Genomic DNA, 22,904 nt, shown 5'->3' on the forward strand with positions numbered 1-22,904 from the left:
CTGCCATTCCTGGGTGTGTGACCTCTGCAAATGCTCTTCTGCCCACCCACAAAGGGACACAGGAGAGAGAACGCAGCAGGCCCTCCAGTGGGACTCTTGGCTGGAACTGGTCTTTGTGTTATTAGGTACCCCAGGGAGACCAAGAGCCCAGCTGCAGCCGAAAGAGGCTGAGAAGAAGGTTGACCCCAAGTCAGGAAGCACATTAAGAATCTCACTAAATGGGACTTCCAGGAGGTCCAGTGGTTAAGACTCTGTGCTTGCACCGCAGGGGGCGCGGGTTCAATATCTGGTCAGGGAACTAAGATCCCACGTGCTTGAGGTGCGGGCGGGAGAGCGGGGAAGGAAATGCAAATTTTATCTTTGCTTTGCTCCTGGGGAAAAGAACACCCTATTCCCTAGGGATCTGGGAGTGGGTGTGTTGACAACTTGCAAGCATAATTACTCTAATTTACAACTAACTAGGATACTTGGCTTTGCTTCAGTCTAAAGTAGAATACAATCTGTGTGGTCTGTGCTCACCCCAGCCTTGCAGAGCATGGGTTCTCAGGGGAATACTTCAACCCATCCCCTTTCCAAAGGTGTTTCAGTGGACACTTGCCAGGGGGCTGTTCAGAAGCTTGTGAGGTAGCGAATGGGGCTGGTGAAAGCCAGGGCTCTGTAGGGGAGGGGAAAGTATTCCTCTACCCTCTTAGGCTCCCTGGCTGGGTCTGGAAGTTAAACTGGCAAAGAGAGATTAACAGGAGTAAAGCATCCACATTTTACTGAATTTTTACATGTCCGTGGGAGCCTTCACAAGAGAATGAAGCCCCGAAGAAGTGACCAGCCCAGGAAGTTTTTATACCTTGTAGAAACAGTAGATTTGTGAAGAACTGACAAGACAAAGATATTTGGGCTAGGGTGAATAAATGGTGAAGAAGTAATTAGGACGATAAGGGTTAGTTTAACAAGGTTTGTTGATACAGCCTTCTTGGCCCTAAGTTCCCCATCTCTGCTGAGAACAATGTCTTCTTTCCTTCTGGTGCAGGGAGAGCACCTTCCATGTGGGAGATTTATGGCCTGTTTCAGGGAACAAGGGGGAGCAGGGGGAGGTCAGAGTGACATTTCTACTTCTGTTGTTTTCTCAAACTCCTTCAGTTTATGATATTCAATATGCCGAGGTGCCATATTTTGGGGTATCATGTCCTGAACCCCATCAGCTCCAAGGTGGATGTGAGGAGGGCCACATCCAGGGCTCACCATGAACACTAAGAGCCTGGCCTACCCTAAGCTCTTCCTCCAGGCCCCTGAGCATGTTTACTGTGAGTACCGTCTACAGAGGGGAGCACACAGGATCATAGCAGATGACCCCATTCGGCAGGGCTGAGTATCACTCCTGACTCCAGCCACTGCCCAGCTGTCTGAGGTCAGGAACACTTTCAGGCTGTTTTTCTTTTCTTTTTTTTTTTTTCCCGGCCCATCCAGTCATCCTCCTCTACAAAATTACTATGATCATCAAGTCAGTATGGAAGTACTGAGCCCGTGACCTTTTTAATTCCCTTTTCCTGAGAAAGGGTGAAATCTACTAAAAGCAGAGGTTATACCCAAAGACTCAGTAACATCTCCTAGGAATAAGCAGGAGCTTGGAGGGAAGACTATAGAATGGGTGGGGGTGGGAGGCAGGACTGAACCAAGCATACCCAGACCCCAGGGGACAGGGCTCTCCTGCTAACATCTGGGGTCCAGACCTGCAGTCCAGCTGCAGCATGAAAATCCATCACAGGGAGCGGCGGGGATGGGAGGTTGGGAGAACCATCAGTTCCCTTATCATCTTTCATTTTGAGTAGCTCTGCTAATTGTGCTTCTTCTTCCTTTTTTTCTTAAGTGTGGGAAATTTTTAATAAGAAAGTTAATTGAGGAAGGATTAAGAAACTGAACTAGCTAAAAGTTCTATTTTCAATTACATTTCGTTTATCCAACCGGAAAGTCTATAAATATTGTTAATGGTGCTTCTTAATAAATGTTTGTGATAAAAGGACTGGTCCCATGTTTTAGATAATTTTAGGAGCATTGGAATTGGAGAAATATGCCACTGGACAACTTTCTATAAAATCTATTATTTGAGTTTATTTATTTAAAAATATGACATAAAATATTTGGTTAATAGTTAACATCTATGTAGTATTTACTCTAAGCCTGGCACAGTTTAGGTGCTTGATTTTAATCCTTACCATAACTGTATTTATAGACATTGTTATCTCTCTTTTCCCAATGAAGAAAATAAGGCACAGACAGTACCTTGCCTAAGGCCACACAGCTAGAACATGTTAAAACCAGGATTTGGACCCAGACTGGTCTGGCTTCAGGTTGTAGATTCTTAGCTGCTATGGGGTCCTGCTTGAGAATCAGGGGTTTCAAGTAACAGGTTAACAAGAAAAAGTGTTTTACTACAGACTCAAATTATGGAAGCCAAAGAAGCAAAAGCAGTGAGTTGGAGTAGGTGGGAGTTAACTCAGGAAGGCTTCCTTGAAGAAATGGATTTGGAGTTGGTCTAAAAGGGGGTCATGCAGACAGGTGAACAAGGACCCTGCCGTGGGTATTCCTCGTGGTTGGCCACAGCTTGGTGGGAAGAGCACAGTTCATGGTAACTAACAGGATCTCCCCGTGGAAACTGCCATTGGCTAGTTTTTCACTTTTTAAACTAGTGAGAAAGAAAATCCAGGCTAATAGCCAGTGCTGGTGAGGATGCTGAGAAACAGGTATCCTATCATTGGTGGTATCACAGATCATTGCAACCCTACTGAAATGTAATCTGCAATGCATCTCAAGAGCTATAAAAATACTCATGCTGTTTGAGTCACTCATTTTATTTCTAGGAGTCTACTCTTAGAAAACAAACCCAGAACATGAAAGGAAAGGAACTATGTGCAGGAAAAGGTTCATTGCAGCAACATTTGCAGGAACAAGGTAATAAAACAGGGCATATGAATCTCTAACATTGGGGACATGTTTATGAAAACTGTGTTAATGTCTCTAATATTAATGTCCATTAAAAGGATGATTCTGAATACTATGAGACACATATAGAATGCCTATAAGTACTCCTAAATAATCTATATGCATTGATATATGTAAATATATGTACATATGGTTATCCCCATATAAATACAGCTAGTTTTTCCCTTTGCCATATTTGAACAATTAGCAGTACCAAGAAGGTATCCATCAAAATGCAAAGAATAATTATGATGCAGTAATAGGAATGTCAGGGGCTTTATTCCCCTTTTGACAAATTTTCTGGGATGTGCTTATATAATAAAATTATTTTTTAGCAAACCAAAGCAGTGAAGAGGAGAGGCCCCCTCCTGTTGGCATAGGTGACCATGCACTCACCGTAAACACCTTCTCTGGGGTCCCCTTAGCCCTCATGTTGGTGTCGTGAACATGCTTGAGAATCATCCAGGCTTCGTCGTGTTTGCCCATCTGGTAAAACCAAGGAGAGAGACATGAACAGTCTTTTGCTGATTAGGGGTGGAAAACCCTACAAGCCCAACAGGTGCTGATACCCAAGTCTGAGGCGATTGGCCATGGATGTGTTACCGTCTAGGGCTTGTGAAAGACTAGGACAAGTTTCTGTCACAGCCCATCTTGGAAGGATAGTAAGGTTGTACCTTCAAGGTGTAAATGCTGGGTATTATTATCATTATAGGCTATGAGTAACTACTCGTAGTTTACGGTTAAATAGACTGCAGGGTGGGAGCCATGTTCCTCCCTGGCAGGACAAAGCAAAGACACAACACGTGATGGGTTGAACTGTGTCCCCAACCCTAAAAATATGTTGAAGTTCTAGCTGCCAGTACCCCAGAATGTGACCTTATTTGGAAGCAGGGTTGCTGCAGATGTAATTAATTAAGGTGAGGTCATACTGGGGTAGGGTGCACCCCTAATCCAACATGACTGGTGTCCTTATAAGAAGAAGCCCATGCGAAGACCCAGAGACACATAGAGAGAACACCATGTAGAGACAAAGGCAGAGACTGGAGTGAAACAGCTGCAAGCCAAGGAATGCCAACAAAAGCAAGCAACCCACCAGAAGTTGAAAGAGGCAAGTAAAGATTGCCCTAAGGGCTTCCAAGGGAGTGTGGCCCTGCCAACACCTTGGTTGGGGACTTTTAGCCAACAGACCTGTGAGACAATAAATTTCTGTTACTATGAGCCCCTCGGTTTGTGTGCCTTTGTTGGAGCAGCCCTAGGAAACTCATACACAATGAAGGGTAACTTTTGAGATAAGCATGGATAAAAAACTTTTTGCTGCATCTGGAACCTGATCAATGGGATGAAAGAAGAAATTCAACAAGGAGGGTCAGTCTGCAGAAAGCTAGAAGGAGGCTTATAAGTAGACTCTGAGAATTGGGGCTGTAAGAGCCTTCAAGTCCTATCGCCCCTCCACCAGCCCTGCCTGTCTGACCACTGCAAGCACGAGAGCCTCACCACCACCACCACCAAGCTGGAAACCTCATAGGACTCTGGGAGCAGCTTTCTGGAGGAGAGAGGTCCTACAAAGCCAAGAGTCTTGAAGGGCTTGGGAGCAGTGACAGATTTACAACCCAGCTCACAGCTGTAACATGGAAAAACTGCATGCAGCTTTGAAGAGCCTCATAATCAGGACCTCTGGGGAGAGTGGGTGCCAGAAGCATCCTAAGCAGAGCCCCCTCCAGCTTCACCCAGCCTCAGGGAGCAGTGCTGCTGCTCTGTGCTCAGTGAGCTCCTGAGTCCCTCCGGCTCTGGCAGTCCTTGAATCCCAGGTGTGCAACCATCACGATGGATTTAATGATGGGCCAGGTCAGCCAACATGGGACCAAGGGGCTGGAGCAGCAGGGCTAGCTCCTGTCGCTGTTCCATTGCTCTCACACAGGTTGGGGGCACTGACTCACCTCTAGCAGAAACCTCGGGCTCTCTGGCATGAACTTCAGGGCCACCATGGACACAGTGCAGGGCAGAGCGCAGACGATGACAAACACTCTCCAGCTGTGGAAGTGGTAACTGGTGCCCATGCTGAAGCCCCAGCCTGTGAAGAAGCAGTCAGAGGATCTCTGACACACAGTCTTAGAGTGACCTTCAAGAAATGGCTTTCAAACCATGGGGCAAAAGAGCATCACCTGGGGAGCAGGTTAACATGCAAACTCTCTGGTTGTGTCCCCAAAGCTTCTGATTCTGAAAGGTGCTGGGAATCTGCATCTTGTCAACCCCATAGGCAGGCCTGGCCTGACACTTATGGGGCCTTGGGTAGGAGTACAAATAGAGGCACCATTCCATATTTCTATGTATTCATTAAAATTTCAGTTAAACTGTTAGATAATAGATGTTTCATCCTCTTGCTCAACAAATAAGCAGCTGGAAGGCCAAGCCCTGACCTGCCAAAGACCCACCTTTACAGGACCCCCTTCTGTCCCCCGACCAGCCTCTCCTGTAGAATGAGGGGCCTCATGCCAACACGTGTGGTCACACCACACACACCACCGTGGTAAGAGGGGGTGTCCTTGTCATGATCCCTTGAGTTTAGTGGGGAGTCCTAGGCCCTGAGTAGCCAGAGAATGATCTGGATGGAGTGGGGTTGTGGCCTTAGGGACGCACGTTGCCTCATGGGAAGAGGTACAGCTGGAGGAAAGCCAGAGCAGGGCCTTATGTGACCCAGGGTTTTGATGGGGGATTAGTCTTACCTAAGTCAAAGGGCAATACCAGCTCTAGGTGATTCCAGTGCACAGGGTTCATTCAGGACCACACTTTGAAAAAACACTGTCAGTGATAATACTAATTTTTTTTAAAGAAACTGAGCTTCTACATTCAAAAGAATTCTACCATCATTGAAATGGAGAGGTGAATAGCTCCTACTCAGCTTTCATTATTCAAAACATTTCTAAAATTCATTTTCAGAAATTGCCTTCAGGATCTACAAAACATTCCTTCAAATATCTTCGTAAGTAGCAAATTTCCCTCTTTCAAGGAACGATAACACAGTGAAAAGTGCCTGGACTTTTGCAGTCACATAGATCAGAGTTCAAATCCTGGCTTTCTCACATCGTTATTGTTATGTTGGTGGGTTTTCACAGCTGTAGAAGGCAGGTAATTGTACTTCCACAGATTTGCTGTGTGCGAAAGCTCCCGGCAACCAAAAATAATTCACCTGCTTTGAGGGTAGATTTGATTTGTTTAGAAATAGTTACATGACAGTTAGTGCCAAAGATGTTGAGTAAAATAGATGAATATCAGCAAAAGGATTGTTTTCTTTTAAAGCCAAGATTATGAAATAGACTGGTTCTCTCATGCCACTCAAAACGATCTCTGAAGACAATTCCAACAGCATTTCTTAAAAAGACCAAATTTTATAAATAAATTATATTGATTTCTAAAGTTCAAACGGTGAACATTATTCAGCTGTAAAATCTTTATTCCATTTACTTAAAAATATACTATATGGCCAACTCTGGAGGTGGGCAGTTTATGTCTTGAATTCTCTCTTACCATCACAGTTCAATTTGTTCTACTTGCAGGGGACTCCTAACCAATATCTGCTGTTTCTGCAGATATTTCTTACTCTATTTGCACAATGGAGTGACTGGCTGGAGGTGAAAAAACAGGTGAAAAAACATGGGGCTGTGGCTGCTTTTACACAATGGCCACAGAACATAATACACATAATACATCCAACATTCTCAATCACAATCAAATCTCTTTTTTGCACAGCCTGGCCTGTTCTCCTTCCATCTCACTGGAGTTTGTTCATTTTTTTAAAAAATTAATTTATTTATTTATTTTTGGCTGCTTTGGGTCTTCGTTGCGGCGAGCGGGGGCTGCTCTTCGTTGCGGTGCACGGGCTTCTCATTGTGGTGGCTACTCTTGTTGTGAAGAAGGGGCTCTAGGCGCATGGGCTTCAGTAGTTGCGGCGTTGTGGGCTCAGTAGTTGTGATGCACGGGTTTAGCTGTTCCGAGGCATGTGGGATCTTCCTCGACCAGGTCTCGAACCCGTGTCCCCTGAATTGGCAGGCGGATTCTTAACCACTGCTCCACCAGGGAAGTCCCTGTTTGTTCATTTTAATTTTAATTAAGAAGTCTTTCCTCTCTTGGGAGTGACAACAGAAAGAAGAAGGCAAAACCATAGTAAGATTTCCACATTCTCAGCTCATGTCCAAAAACCACTCTGGCGTAATCAGAAATAAAGCTGACCAAAACTACATAGCAGTCAAACTCAGGTGGGTAACAAGAGAAGAAGGGCAGAAGCAGGTATGTTTAGAAAGTATTCTGCCTCAGAGATATTTTTTTTTCTTAATGACAATATATGCAAATTATCCAAAATCCATTATTCCCTCATGCCTTTCTGGTTTTTATGGTGATTTTAGTAATTTGCACTTATCACATTCATTAGGCACACCTTTGGGGCCTTAAATCAATTAAAATTAAACAGTGAACTGCTTTCAAATATATAGGACTACTATTAATTTGGAGACAGGGATTGTTCTGGTCAATGATCTTTTAGCTTGCCCTACTTTTCTCCATCAGGATTTCTCAAACAGCTGGTGCTGCTGACTACAGTGGGAATTAATCTTCCATAATATATCCATTTTGGGGGGGCTATGTCCATGAGTTCCCAGAAAAACATTCTGAGGTTTGTAATTTTCTTTCTCAGTGACTCAGTCACCCAAATTCCTGGTGCCAAGACCTCCCATCACTTCATTCCTGCAAAACCAGTTAAATGGTTTGCACAAGCTACGTACAAACATCAAGTCTCCTTTCCAGATCACCCTTGCATTTGTCCCTGCTGAGTGGAAGGGGTTTTAGAGGATTAATGTCTTAGGTCTGTTGGGAAATATCATCAAATGTCTCTGTTCACTGTGCACAGAACATCTGGTCCTGGTAAAATGAGGTTTAAAATAAATAATCACTCCTGTTGCACTGTGATTCTAGTCCACCATATTTCTAGGATGGGTTGCCCTCAAGTTAATGCCTGTTTCAATTAAGCCTAATCATCCAAGAGGCTGGTATTTTTAAATGGAATGTAAAAGCCATAGATTTCTTACAGGCATACAAATAGGAAAATATCCTATCCAGTTGGAGTAAGATACTTAACCACAAGCCCTGCTATCAGCCAGGAGCTATGTGGCCCCTCTGTCATGGGCATCCCACTTAGTCTTGGTCAATGTGTCCCCAGCCTGAATTCTTTTATTGCTTTTATAGAAACCAGACACCCAGAAATTGTGTGTTTGTGTGTGCAAAGTGAAGTGAAAAAATGATGCAGTTTGTAGTGACTATTGTGGGTTGCTCCCCTCACAACATCCTTCCCATCCTTCCTCTCCACTGGGTTGCAGACTTGTGGTTTGGGTGGGACTGACCCCATCCCCAGTGCCAGGGTTGGAGAAGAAAGTATATGAAACGCCCAGGACCTGGCATCCTCTGGGGTTTAGTGATTGGCTGAGGTGAGCACATGACTTAAGTTGATCCAATCAGAGGGAAGCCAAGGACCTCTGCTCATTGGCTGGTTGTGAGGGCAGTTCCCCTGTGGAACAAGCAGTCTGCAAATAGGGCTAGAATTGCTAATGCGGCTTGGAGGGAAACCAGCCCAAATACTAGAATCGTCTCCAAAATTTTCTCACCATTATTTGCCTCCCAAGAACTGCTGGATGTTAGGGCTGGCACAGATCGGATCTCCACAGTCTATTCTCTTTGCTTCCTTGTCTCCATTTTATAGATAAAGGAACTAAGGCTGCACAAGCTAGAGTGACCTGTCCCAAATTACATAGAACCACTATTTTGACTCAGCTTTTATCCAGAGTCTATTTGTTTCCCCCACACACAAAGTTTTCTAACTCAATTTATATGTAGAAATAGTTTCTTAGTGTTAACACGTTTGGATCAATTAACAGGGGAAATGATATTATAGCAAGAATTGTGGGGACAAAAGCAATTCCTTGGACCCATATAACCAACAGCCTGGATAATTAAAGTATGCATTTTGGGGAAGGGTAGAATGCAGAGCCTGATATCAGGAGTAATACAATTTTGTATCTAAAATTATGTAGAATTACCTATGGTAACAGAATTATCTGGAAAACCCTTCAACTCTTTATTTCATTATTCTTGTTTGTATTTCTTCTCTGTTTCTGATACAAAAATCCAGTGGGATATGGCAAAGGTAACATGATGGTCCCAAACCCATTTCCTCTACCTTGTGGGCACACAGCTAGGTCACATTTCCCAGTGTCCTTTGCTGTAGTGTGTGGTCATATTACAGATTTGGGACCAATGGGATGTGAGCAAAGAAGATGTGATCCAATTCCTAGCCTGCCCTTCAAAAGCACCCACATACAACTGTGCTCTTTCACCGAACCAACATGTAGGTTACCTGTTGAAGAGCGTAGATCACATGCTGGAGGGAACCTGAGCACTGGGATTACTGATGGAGCAGAGCTGCCTGCAGATCAGAAACACCAGCCAGGCTTTGCAGGAGGGGAAAACTTCTTTGGTATTAAACCACTAAGATTTCAGGGTTTATCAGGTTCTCAGGGTAATACACCCATCATCCCCTTAACTAATAAAATAGGGATTGTCTACACCAAAGCTTCTTCTTAAAAAGATAATACAGAAGCCTCCATTAGCCCAGAACACACATCAGAGAGGGTCAGATTTAAAACAAGCACACCAGGAGAAAAAGGAACCCTCCTACACTGTTGGTGGGTATGTAAATTGGTGAAGTCACTATGGAGAACATTATGGAGGTTCCTTGAAGAACTAAAACTAGAGTTGCCATATGATCCAGCAATCCCACCTGTGGGCATATATCTGGACAAAACTCTAATTCAAAAAGATGCATGCACCCCTATGTTCATAGCAGCCCTATTTACAACAGCCAAGACATGGAAGCAACCTAAACGTCCATGGACAGATGAATGGATGAAGAAGATGTGGTACATATATAAGATGGAATATTACCCAGCCATTAAAAAGAATGAAATACTGCCATTTGCAGCAACACGGATGGACCCAGAGATTATCATACTAAGTGAAGTAAGACAGACAAAGACAATTATCATATGATATCACTTATATGTGGAATCTAAAAAATGACACAAATGAACTTCCAAAACAGAAATAAACCCACAGACATAGAAAAAACTTACAGTTACCAAAGGGGAAAGATGGGGGAGGGATAATTAGAAGTTTGGGATTAACATATACACACTACTGAATATAAAATAGATAACCAATAAGGACCCACTGTATAGCACAGGAACTATATTCAATATTGGGTTGGCCAAAAAGTTCATTTGAGGTTTTCTGTAAAATGTTATGGAAAAACCTCAACAAACTTTTTGGCCACCCAATATTTTGTGATAACCTATAAGGGAAAAGAATCTGAAAAGAAGAATTGAGCTGCATAGTGGGAGATGGCGGTGTGGGAAGACACAGAGTCCACATCTTCCCACAGCTAGGGCTCCTGCCAGACGCTGATGGGGGACCTCAATGCCTAAGGAGATGGGAGGAACCCCTGAGTGACTGGTAGGATGTGGGGGGAGTGAGGGGGAGGGAGAAGTGGAGGCCAGACAGGACCTGTGCCCCTGAGGGGTGGCTGGGAGGGGGTAGGGGTTCCCATGCCTGGAGGGACCCTTGGGGGCTTGGAGGATCGGGGGGAAGCATGCCTAGCATTTCCTCTGCCCAATCGGGCCCAGGGAAGCCTGCAGGGCTCCCAAACTAGTTACTCCACCCTCCAAGGCCCCCTCCAGGCCGCATTGGTCCTAGGGGCATAGGAGGGAGGCGGGGGGGTGGGGTGCAAAAGAGGAGAGGCGGACGGAGGGGGAACCCTCCAGGACTGGAGGATCAGGGGAGGCATGGCAGCTGTTTCCCTCAAGCCCTGGGATGCCTGCTGGGCTCCCAGGTCTGGTCCTCCATTCTCTAAGGCCCCCTCTGGCTGTGGGGGTCCTAGGGGCATAGGAGGGAAGGAGTGGGGGAAGAAGAAGAGAGGCCAATGGGGTGGGGTCCTCAAGGATCAGAGGATGGGGAGAATGAGTCTAGCGTTTCCCCCACCCACTCGGGCCCAGTGAGCCTGCTGGGGTCCTGGACCTGGTCCGCAGACCTCCAAGGCCAGCGGCACTCCTGGGCCCCTCCTGCTGGGTTGAGCCTAAGCCCCACCCCCCACCCCCCAGGGCCTTTTCCAGTCCTAAGCATAGGCCACGCCCACCACCTAAATCCCACCCCTGCCTAAGCCCCACCCCCACAGCCAAGGCCTTTACTGGCTTTTTTTTTTCCTCCTCTTTTTTACTGTTTAGGTTCTGTTTTACCTTCCAGTTGTTGCTTCATCTATATATATTTTTTTCTTTCTAACATATGTTAGTTTTCTAATCTTATTTTATTTTTTACTCTTTGCTATTGTTCTGCTCATTTTTTTCTTTTTTCTTTTTCCTTCTTTCTTTTTTTTTTCTTTTTATTTTGCCTCCCCGCATGGCTTGCAGGATCTTGGGTCACAAGCTGGGGGTTGGGCCAGAGCTCCTGTGGTGGGAACTCTTGAGAGTTCTGAGAACCTCAGACCCCAGGGAATATTCACTGGAGTGAGGTCTCCAGGAGGTCCTCATCTTGGTACCAAAACCCAGCTCTACCCAACAGCCTACAAACTCCAGTGCTGGAAGCCTCAGGTGAAACAACCAGAAAGACAGGAACACAAACCCACCCATCAAAAAAAAAAAAATTAAACGACAAAAAAAAATATGTCACAGATAAAGAAGCAAGTCTTGTAGGATAAAACCTACAAGAGTATATAAACGAAGAAGAAACAGGAAACCTACCTGAAAAAAGGATTCAGAGTAATGATAGTAAAGATGATCAAAATCTCAGAAATAGAATGGAGGCACAGATTGAGAAAATACAAGAAATGTTTAACAAAGATCTAGAAGAACTAAAGAACAAACAAACAGAGATGAACAACACAATACTGAAATCAAAAATACACTAGAAGGACTCAATAACAGCATAACTGAGGCAGAAGAACGAATAAGTGAGCTGGAAGACAGAATGGTGGAATTCACTGCCCAAAACAGAATAAAGAAAAAAGAATGAAAAGAAATGAAGACAGCTTAAGAGACCTCTGGGACAACACGAAACGTACCAACATTTCAATTATAGGGCTCCCAGAAGAAGAAGAGAAAAAGAAAGGGTCTGAGAAAACATTTGAAGAGATTACAGTGGAAAACTTCCCTAACATGGGAAAGGAAATAGTCACCCAGTCCAGGAAGTGCAGAGAGTCCCATACAGGATAAATCCTGGGAGAAACACACCAAGACACATATTAATCAAACTAACAAAAATTAAATTCAAAGAAAAAATATTAAAAGCAGCAAGGGAAAAGCAAAAAATAACATACAAAGGAATCCCCATAAGGTTATCAACTGATTTTTCAACAGAAACTGCAGGCCAGAAAGGAGTGGGAGGATATACCTAGTGATGAAAGAGAAAAACCTACAACCAAGATTACTCTACCCAGCAAGGATCACATTCAGATTCGATGGAGAAATCAAAAGCTTTTCAGACAAGCAAAAGCTAAGAGAATTCAGCACCACCAAACCAGTTTTACAACAAACGCTAAAGGAACTTCTCTAGGTGGGAAACACAAGAGAAGAAAAGGACCCACAAAAACAAACCCAAAACAATTAAGAAAATGGTAATAGGAACATACATATTGATAATAACCTTGAATGTAAGTGGATTAAATGCTCCAACCAAAAGACACAGGCTGGCTGACTGGATACAAAAACAAGACCCATATATATGCTGTCTACAAGAGACCCACTTCAGACCTAGGGACACATACACCGAAAGTGAGGGGATAGAAAAAGATATTCTATGCAAATGTAAATCAAAGAAAGCTGGGGCTTCCCTGGTGGCACAGTGGTTGAGAGTCCGCCTGCCGATGCAGGGGACGCGGGTTCATGCCCCAGTCCAGGAGGATCCCACATGCTGCGGAGCAGCTGGGCCTGTGAGCCATGGCTGCTGAGCCTGCGCATCCGGAGCCTTGCTCCGCAACGGGAGAGGCCACAACAGTGAAAGGCCCACGTACCGCAAAAAAAAAAAAAAAAAAAGAAAACTGGAATAGCAATACTGGTATCAGATAAAACAAACTTTAAAATAAAGAGTGCTACAAGAGATAAGGAGGATACTACATAATGATCAAGGGATCACTCCCAGAAGATATAACAATTATAAATATTTATGCACCCAACTTAGGGGCACCCCAATATATAAGGCAAATGCTAACAACCATAAAAGGGGAAATTGACAGTAACACAATAATAGTAGGCGACTTTAACACCCCACTTACACCAATGGATAGATCATCCAAACAGAAAATAAATAAGGAAACACAAGCTTTAAATGACACAATAGACCAGATAGATTTAATTGATATTTATAGGACATTCCACCCATAAGTGGCAGAATACACTTTCTTCTCAAGTGCACATGGAACATGTTCCAGGATAGATCACATCTTGGGTCACAAATCAAGCCTTGGAAAATTTAAGAAAATTGAAATCATATCAAGCATCTTTTCTGACCACAACGCTATGAGATTGGAAATCAATTACAGGAAAAAATCTGTAAAAAACACAAATACATGGAGACTAAACAGTGCACTACTAAATAACCAAGAGATCACTGAAAAAATCAAAGAAGAAATTTTAAAATACATAGAAACAAGTGACAATGAAAACATGACAACCCAAAACCAATGGGATGCTGCAAAAGCAGTTCTAAGAGGGAAGTTTATAGCAATTAAATCTCACCTCAAGAAACAAGAAACACTCAAATAAACAATCTAACCTTACACCTAAAGCAACAAGAGAAAGATGAACAAAGAAAACCCAAAGTCAGTAGAAGGAAAGAAATCATAAAGATCAGAGCAGAAATGAGTGAAATAGAAATGAAGAAAACAATAGCAAAGATCAATAAAACTAAAAGTTCATTCTTTGAGAAGATAAACAAAATTGATAAACCTTTAGTCAGACTCAACAAGAAAAAAAGGGAGAGGGTGAAAATCAATAAAATTAGAAATGAAAAAGGAGAAATCACAACTGACACCGCAGAAATACAAAGGATTATAAGAGACTACTACAAACAACTATATACCAATAAAACAGACAACCACAAAGAAATGGACAAATTCTTGGAAAGGTAAAATTTCCCAAGACTGAACCAGGAAGAATTAGAAAATATAAACAGACCTATCACAAGTAATGAAATTGAAACTGTAATTTTAAATCTTCCAACAAACAAAAGTCCAGGACCAGATGGCTTCACAGGTGAATTCTATCAAACATTTAGAGAAGAGCTAACACCTACCCTTCTCAAACTCTTCCAAAAAACTGCAGAGGGAGGAACACTCCCTAATTCATTCTATGAAGCCACCATCACTCTGATACCAAAACCAGACAAAAATATCACAGACCAATATCACTGATGAACATAGATGCAAAAATCTGAACAAAATACTAACAAACAGAATCCAACAACACATTAAAAGGATCATACACCATGATCAAGTGGGATTTATCCCAGGGATGCAAGGATTCTTCAATATATGCAAATCAATCAATGTGATACTCCATATTGACAAATTAAGGAATAAAAACCATATGATCATCTCAATAGATGCAGTAAAAGCTTTTGACAAAATCCAACACCAATTTATGATAAAAACTCTCCAGGAAATGGGCATAGACAGAACCTACCTCAACATAAAAAAGGCCATATATGACAAACCCACAGCAAACATCATTCTCAATGGTGAAAAACTGAAAGCATTTCCACTAAGATCAGGAACAAGACAAGGATGTCCACTCTCAGCACTCTTATTCAACATAGTTTTGGATGGACAAGCCATGGTAATCAGAGAAGAATAAGAAATAAAAAGAATACGAATTGGAAAAGAATAAGTAAAACTGTCACTGTTTGCAGATGACATGATACTATACACAGAAATTCCTAAAGATGCTACTAGAAAACTACCAGAGCTAATCAGTGAATTTGGTAAGGTTGCAGGATACAAAATTAATGCATAGAAATCTCTGGCATTCCTATACACTAACAATGAAAAATCAGAGAAATTAAGGAAACAATCCCATTTACCATGGCAACGAAAAGAATAAAATACCTAGGAATAAACCTACCTAAGAAGGAAAAAGACTTATACTCAGAAAACTATAAAACACTGATGAAAGAAATCAAAGATAACATAAACAAATGGAGAAATATACCATGTACGTGGATTGGAAGAATCAATATTGTGAAAATGACTATACTACCCAAAGCAATCTGCAGATTCAGTGCAATCCCTATCAAACTACCAATGTCATCCTTCACAGAGTTAGAACAAAAAACTTTACAATTTGTATGGAAACACAAAAGACCCCGAATAGCCAAAGCAATCCTGAGAAAGAAAAATGGAGGTGGAGGAATCAGGCTCCCCAACTTCAAACTATACTACAAAGCTACAGTAATCAAGACAGTATGATACTGGCACAAAAACAGAAATATAGATCAATGGTACAGGATAGAAAGCCCAGAGATAAACCCACTCACCTGTGGTCACCTAATCTATGACAAAGGAGGCAAGAACATACAATGGAGAAAAGGCAGCCTCTTCAATAAGTGGTGCTGGGAAAACTGGACAGCTACATGTAAAAGAATGATATTAGAACACTCCCTAACACCATACACAAAAATAAACTCAAAATGGATTAAAGACCTAAATGTAAGGCCAGACACTATAAAACTCTTAGAGGAAAACATAGGAAAAACACTCTTTGACATAAACCACAGCAAGATCTTTCTTGACCCACCTCCTAGAGTAATGGAAATAAAAACAAAAATAAACAAATGGACCTAATTAAAATTAAAAGCTTTTGCACAGCAAAGGAAGCCATAAACAAGAGGAAAAGATAACCCTAGAATGTGAGAAAATATTTGCAAATGAAGCAATGGACAAATGTTTAATCTCCAAAATATACAAACAGCTCATGCAGCTCAATATCAAAAAAACAAACAACCCAATTAAAAAATGGGTGGAAGACCAAAATAGACATTTCACCAAAGAAGACATACAGATGGCCAAGAGGCACATGCAAAGATGCTCAATATCGCTACTTATTAGAGAAATGCAATTCAAAACTACAATGAAATATCACCTCACACTGGTCAGAATGGCCATCATCAAAAAATCTACAAACAGTAAACGCTGGAGAGGGTGTGGAGAAAAGGGAACCCTCTTGCACTGTTGGTAGGAATGTAAGTTGATAGAGCCACTATGGAGAACAGTATGGCAGTTCCTTAAAAAACTAAAAATAGAACTACCATATGACCCAGCAATCCCACTACTGGGCATATACCCTGAGAAAACCATAATTCAAAAGGACACATGTACCCCAATGTTCATTGCAGCACCATTTACAATAGCCAGGACATGGAAACAACCTAAATGTCCAATGACAGATGAATGGATAAAGAAGATGTGGTACATATATACAATGAAATATTACTCAGCCATAAAAAAGGAAAGCGATTGGATCATTTGTAGAGATGTGGATGGACCTAGAGTCTGTCATACAGAGTGAAATAAGCCAGAAAGAGAAAAACAAATATCATATATTAACACATATATGTGGAATCTAGAAAAATGTTAGAGATGAAATTATTTGTAGGGTAGGGATTGAAACGTAGATGTAGAGAACAGACATGTGGACACAGAGGGGGAAGAGGAGGGTGGGACAAATTGGGAGATTAGGTTTGACATAAATACACTACCATGTGTAAAATAGATAGCTAGTGGGAACCTGCTGTATAGCACAGGGAGCTCAGCTCAGTGTTCTGTGACAACCTAGATGGGTGGGATAGGGAGGGTGGGAGGGAGGTCCAAGAGGGAGGGCATATAGGTATACATATAGGTGATTCACTTCGTTGTACAGCAGAAACTAACACAACATTGTAAAGCAATTTTACTCCAATAAATAAATAAATAAGAACAACTGGATCTCTTTTCTGTACATCTGAAACTAACACAACATTGTAAGTCAACTATACTTCAATAAATACACACACACCAAGGAAGGGAATGGGTAGAGAATTGTTGGTCAGTTTCAGGGGCAGTTTCTGTTCCTCCCTATGGTCTTCAGGATTCTGGATGATGGCAAAGCCTACACCCATGATCAGTGGTTCACCAAACGTAATTTTGAAGGGTAATGATAATATTACCCAGGATACTCAAAAGGTATAATCAAATTCAAAACTGCTGCCTTCTCCCTACTTTACTCTTAATAAAATCCAATAGTGAAAGTTAATGTTGCCAAGACTCTGCCCAGAAAATCCAGTTTTTGCAATTATCCAAGATAATAAAATTGTCTCCGCTGAAACCAAGACCTTGTCTGTAAGGGCTGCTCCACGTTTGCAGCTGAAAGAGTGACAGCAGGCACTAAAATGGAAGGTATACGAGAGCACCACACTGAGGGGGAGGGGGCATCATGATCCAAGGTCAGGCCAAGGCCAAGTCATCAATTTGGCCAAGTCACCAACTTTTTGGCTTCTGTTACAACATCTATAAAATGGGGTTACTGAGCCTAACTTGCTGTGAGGAGGAGGGGTGGAGGAGATGAAGGTTGAAGTCCTTTCAAAAAAAAGGAAGGAAAGGAGAGAAGGAGGGAGGAAGTGAGGGAGGGTAGACTGTATTATTTCCAGAAAGACATGTGTACTGAAATTAGCCATGTGTCTCCAGTGTTGGAATTTCTTTAGAAAGATCAAGGTCGTACACAGGAACTGTGAGTGAGTGTGGGAATAAGGCTGAGGACAGGGAATGTTGTTCAGATGCAGATATCATAGTAACAAGGGCCCCTGGGTTCTTTTAAGCCAGTGCACTCACCATAGTGTGGAATGATGCTCCAGGCCATGGCAGACGCATAGATGCCTCCAGTCATCCAGAAGATGCCTAACCAACTGAGATGCTCTCCTCGTTTCTCCCGGGACAAGAATTCAGAAAAATAGGCAAAAACAATGGGCAGTGCACCCCCAATACTGCAGAGAGAAAATGCCAGAAAGTAAGAACCAAGTCAGACACTAAAAATGGTCATAGAAGGAACCAAATTGCCTTGTCCCACCCTTAGGCTCAGTGGTGAAATAACCCAGTGAATTCAAAAGACTGGCCAAGGCAGTGTTGGATTATTTTGACCTTATGACTGACTTTACAATCTAACCCCTTTCTAAGGTTCAACTTTAACACAGTATCTTGGAAGTCAAACAAAAACTCAGTTCAAAGTTTTCTGGAGGTACCACTCAGAGTCAGGGTATCAGGATGGATGGGGTTGGGGGGGTCCAGCTGAACCTCTGTAATTACGCACCCTATGCCTGAGATGAGTCTGCAGAAGAGGAAGGCTCCATATCCCTGTACGAAGGAAGAGAGGGAGGCGAAGGAGGCGTTGACGGCCAGGGACATGCTGAGGACTCGCTTCCTCCCCAGCTTATCGGCCAGGCCCCCCAGGATGAAGGCTCCCCCCATCATTCCTAGGTAGACTATCACCCCTGTGAGGAGGAGAAAGAAAGAGAGAGGAGAGGGTGGAGAGAGAATACAAGAGATTAGAGACCATGCAACATTTTAGAAAATCTGATGCCCATTTTAATGCATCCTAGAAATTCTGTGTCACAGACATAAAAGGCGGAATGTGACAGATGTTGGTGGCCAATTAGAAATGTTGGACAAATGTGACTTCTTAGGAATGGTATTCAAAAAATAATAATCTCACCAGGTTTACATATATGTATACATACTAAAATAGATCAACCATAGCTGAGTTTGATGTATCTTTTTTCAGATGCATAATCTGTAGATGAGGGAAATTTTGTCATTTTATTTTTAAGCAAAAAAAGTGTTGGTGGGCTTCTTGGTGGCACAGTGGTTGAGAATCTGCCTGCCAATGCGGGGATACGGGTTCGAGCCCTGGTCTGGAAAGATCCCACGTGCCGCAGAGCAACTGGGCCCATGTGCCACAACTACTGAGCCTGCACGTCTGGAGCTTGTGCTCCGCAACAAGAGAGGCCACAACAGTGAGAGGCCCACGCACCACGATGAAGAGTGGTCCCCGGTCACTGCAACTAGAGAAAGCCCTCACACAGAAACGAAGACCCAACACAACCATGAATTAATTAATTAATTAATTAATTAATCAATCAATTAAAGTTTTTTTTTAAAAAGTGTTGGTGCTACAAAAGTCCTTGTGGGGTTATGTTTAGAGAAATTTTCCAGGGAAAATTGTGGCCAAGCAGGTATGGGGAACAATGGGAAGGAAAAACATGGTGCGAGTGAAAACAGCAATTCCCAACAAGACAGCTTATTTTATTAAACACCCAAGAAGGACATTTTCCAAGCCTCAGCCAATGTTCAGATTTCTTAGGGGAATGTGGAAGAGAGTAGCAATGAGCTATCCTTTCTTCAACACATGTAACTACTATGTGCCTTGTAACAGAATCAGTTACTTTATGATATCATTTAAATACATTGTTGTACACACATTTATGGAATTCTAATGAAGCCAGCAAGCACCCTCATAGAGGTGGCAAATCTCCAGAAGCACATGGATAATTCTTTCCTACTAAATATTGAGTACTTACTGATTATCAACGACTGTGCTAGTACATCATTTACTAAACCCAAGAAAAAATGTTTGGAGGATGTCTTTCATGTGGTGGAAATACTGAATACGAATTAGGAAAGTGTTCTTTTGCTAAGCCTTGACTGTAAATCAAACGAAGAACATCATTTGTCTTTCACAGAAAGGAAGCTTCTCCTGACCTGCGGATGCTTTATTTATGCAGATGTGTGCTGGGAAGGGCCCACATAAAGCAAAGAGCTTCATTAGCTGCTTAATCAACTGGAAGGTAGGTCCCCAAAAGGAGCAATTCAACTATGCTCTGCTTTATCTTCCCAGTGGCAGATTTCCTTCTTTTATTATTTTTATTCCATGAGATGAAAAGAACTTTGGTGCTGTCAATGGTTTTCACTAACTAGGATTCCCTTCCCTCATGTGAGTTGTAACTTTTCACCTCTACATTCCTCAAAGTCATGAAATATATTATTTCCTTTTTCTTTTCCATATATGTCACTTCATGAAATACGCCTGAGTCTATAAGCATTCATTAAATACCTCTTATTAGGTAAGTGCTATTTTTGTTAATGGGGATACAGCAGGGTACAAACACATGAAAATTCCTGCCTTCATGGCGCTTACATTCTAGTTGGGGAAAAGAGATTATAAATGAGTGAGTAAAATATACAGTAAGTGGGTTGCTGATAAGTGTTATAGAGAAAAATAACACAGAGGCAGGGAAAAGGAGAGTCAGGGTGGGAGGTGACAGTTCTAAATAAGATGGTTCAGGAAGCCCTCAGGGAAACGGAACATTTGGGCAAAGATCTGCAGAGAGTCAAACATGGGGATGTCTAGGGGAAATTGCTGGACCTGTGCTCCTGGACCCAAGGTTTCTCTCCATTACAATTTTACCAGTTTCTCAGCCCATAGCTCAGAAAATGTAGTGAGCAATTTCCCACTATATTAGGTCACTGACACTTGTGTTTGAGAAAATGAGTCAAGATTGCAAACCCAACTCAGGCCTGGGTCATGCTGTACTGTAATAATGTCTGGGTTAGTCTTGCTGCTAGACTGTGAGTTTATCTGCCTGATCCAGCCCTGACTGGCCAAGGGCTTTCAGCATCTGGTTCCCAGAAGACTTAATCTTGCCCGGTTCTTAGCCATCGGGTGTTAAGTGGGATTGCCTTACTCACTGATGAGGGAGTCTTAAAACCATCTTCTGTTGCCATGACCTATCTCCAGCAAGAATGAATTCGGTCAGGTGCTTGGGTGAGCCTCAGGCTGTAGCTTCCCTATTATTCTCACCAAGTAGTACTAGTCTGCAAGACTGGCTTTGTATTTGGTCCCCATGCTAGTTTCCTACCAGCACCTGATGCCCCAACCAATTGGAAAACTCCCAAACCCTGTGTGTGTCCACCCAGGCTTTCCCCAGGAAAGAACTGGGTTCTACTTCCTCAGACTTAGACAACCCACCTAACACCGTGACCACAGCCAAGAGCCCCACATCTGAGGTACCCTGCCCTTCCTCCCCACTCCCAGTTAGACCCCTGGGAGCTCACCACCAGTCCAGTTCACACTGGAGTTTCACACCATTCCTTATACTTGGTAATTCAGACTTCTAAACCAGAGCAGAGAGGGAACTTTTTTCCCCAGTTAGGTCTGTTAGGCTTCCAACTTTTTTTGGCCTCAGTTTAGTGTAATTCCCTGCCAAGAATTTCCAACATCCCATTCAGCCAACAGAAAACTTGTGTTTCTCTCATGATACTTGGTCAGTAAACTTTGGAATTAAAAAAAAAAAAAAAAACATATTGAAAGGGAAGAAGGAAGAAGGGGGGAAAGGGAGGGAGGAGGGAAGTCCCACCCAAATTGCAGCTCCATGAGCAAAACAGATGCTATGGTTGCTTTAAGCCACTGAGTTATACAGCAATAAATAATGGGACAGTAAGTGCCAAACAAACTTAAGGAGCCTAATATATCATATAATAGCAGCAAAACGGCAAACATGGGGTGAGCACTAGCCACTAGACAGGCTCTGTGATAAGCATTTCACAGGCATTGTTGATCCCCTTTCACGTTTACAACAATCCAGTGAGGGAGATACTGTTATTATCCTTACTTTATACAGGAGGAAACTGATCCACAGAGAGATAAAGTAGCTCCCCAGTGTCAACAACTGATGGAAATATCAAGATTTGGGACCAGTACTTCTGATCTCAGAGTCCCTGCTTCAACTACTATATTTCACTGCTCTTTATGGATAAGCACTGGTCAGACTTTGTAGCTCTGCATCAGTTCATTCTTTCTTCATTGGCTCGTCCCCAGGATGGCTTGCTCAGTGGGGCATTGTTCTTTCCATTCAAGGAGATAAACCACAAAATCTGTGATTATCTCCTGGTGAGAAACAGTGTTCCAATAAAGGTATATGTCAGGTATTTTAAAATCACAGAGGGGGAGCACAGCCTGGATACACCTCACGCAACATGGGAAGGCTTCCAAGAGAAAGACATTGAGCTGTTGTTGAAGGACACATAGAAGTCAGTCAGGTCTCCATCTTGGTGACGGGGGTGTATCGCAGGCAGCAGCAGACAGCACGTGCAAAGACAGGGAGGCTGAAAGAACAACTGTTGTGTTTGGGCAACTACCTGTAAGTAGTTCAGTGTGAGTAGAACACAGTACTCGTGGGACAGCTGGTGAGGGATTGGGGCTGGAGGTTAGGACAGAGGCCATATCATAAATGGCTCAGAGGGTGTGTGTGCATGTATGTATGTGTGTGTGTGTGTGTGAGAGAGGGAGCACATGCATGCATATGTATGAGTGCATGCACATGTGGTGTCTGCATGCCTATATGTGGGCCTACAAATTGGGGGGAAGGGAAGATAAGAATCAGAGGAATGGTCAGGACATTTGCTAAGAACCAATCTGTACACCCCATACCCTGGTCCCACCCCAGAGAAAAACACTAGCATCCAATAAATGTTCTATTTTTTTCTTACTTCAATAAAGCTATCTTCAGCACTTCTCGAATTTCACTATGTACAAAAATCAATCATGGAGGTATCTTTTTAAAATCAGATTCTGATTCTCCAATTTGGTAGGTCTGAGTTGGGGCCTGAGAGTCCATATTTCTAACAAGACTTGTGCTGCTGGTCCACAGACCATACTCTGAGTGGCAAGAGGCTAGAGCACACCCAGCTTCAGGATAAGACAGGGAGGGGAAGTGGTAAGAATCCTGACTTTGGAACCCAAAGATCTCATTCACTGGTT

At 42.7% G+C, this 22,904-nt stretch overlaps 1 protein-coding gene across 3 annotated transcripts in view; it reads right to left on the bottom strand.

Annotated features, from left to right (window-relative positions):
* SV2B (synaptic vesicle glycoprotein 2B) overlaps nt 1–22,904 on the bottom strand; it is a gene marked incomplete at both ends in the record, with an annotated part of 80,944 nt that overhangs the window by 28,642 nt on the left and 29,398 nt on the right. For 2 of the 3 annotated variants that reach the window (XM_079699755.1, XM_079699756.1), the window contains 4 exons: nt 3,370–3,459; nt 4,911–5,044; nt 17,924–18,075; nt 18,399–18,579. In XM_079699755.1, the coding sequence (XP_079555881.1) occupies nt 3,370–3,459; nt 4,911–5,044; nt 17,924–18,075; nt 18,399–18,579 (557 nt within the window). The remainder of the gene's footprint in view (nt 1–3,369; nt 3,460–4,910; nt 5,045–17,923; nt 18,076–18,398; nt 18,580–22,904) is intronic. The other variant, XM_079699757.1, reaches the window with a different exon arrangement.

This window comes from Hyperoodon ampullatus (genome assembly GCF_949752795.1).
Source record: "Hyperoodon ampullatus genome assembly, chromosome: 3".
Taxonomy (NCBI): Eukaryota; Metazoa; Chordata; class Mammalia; order Artiodactyla; family Ziphiidae; genus Hyperoodon; species Hyperoodon ampullatus.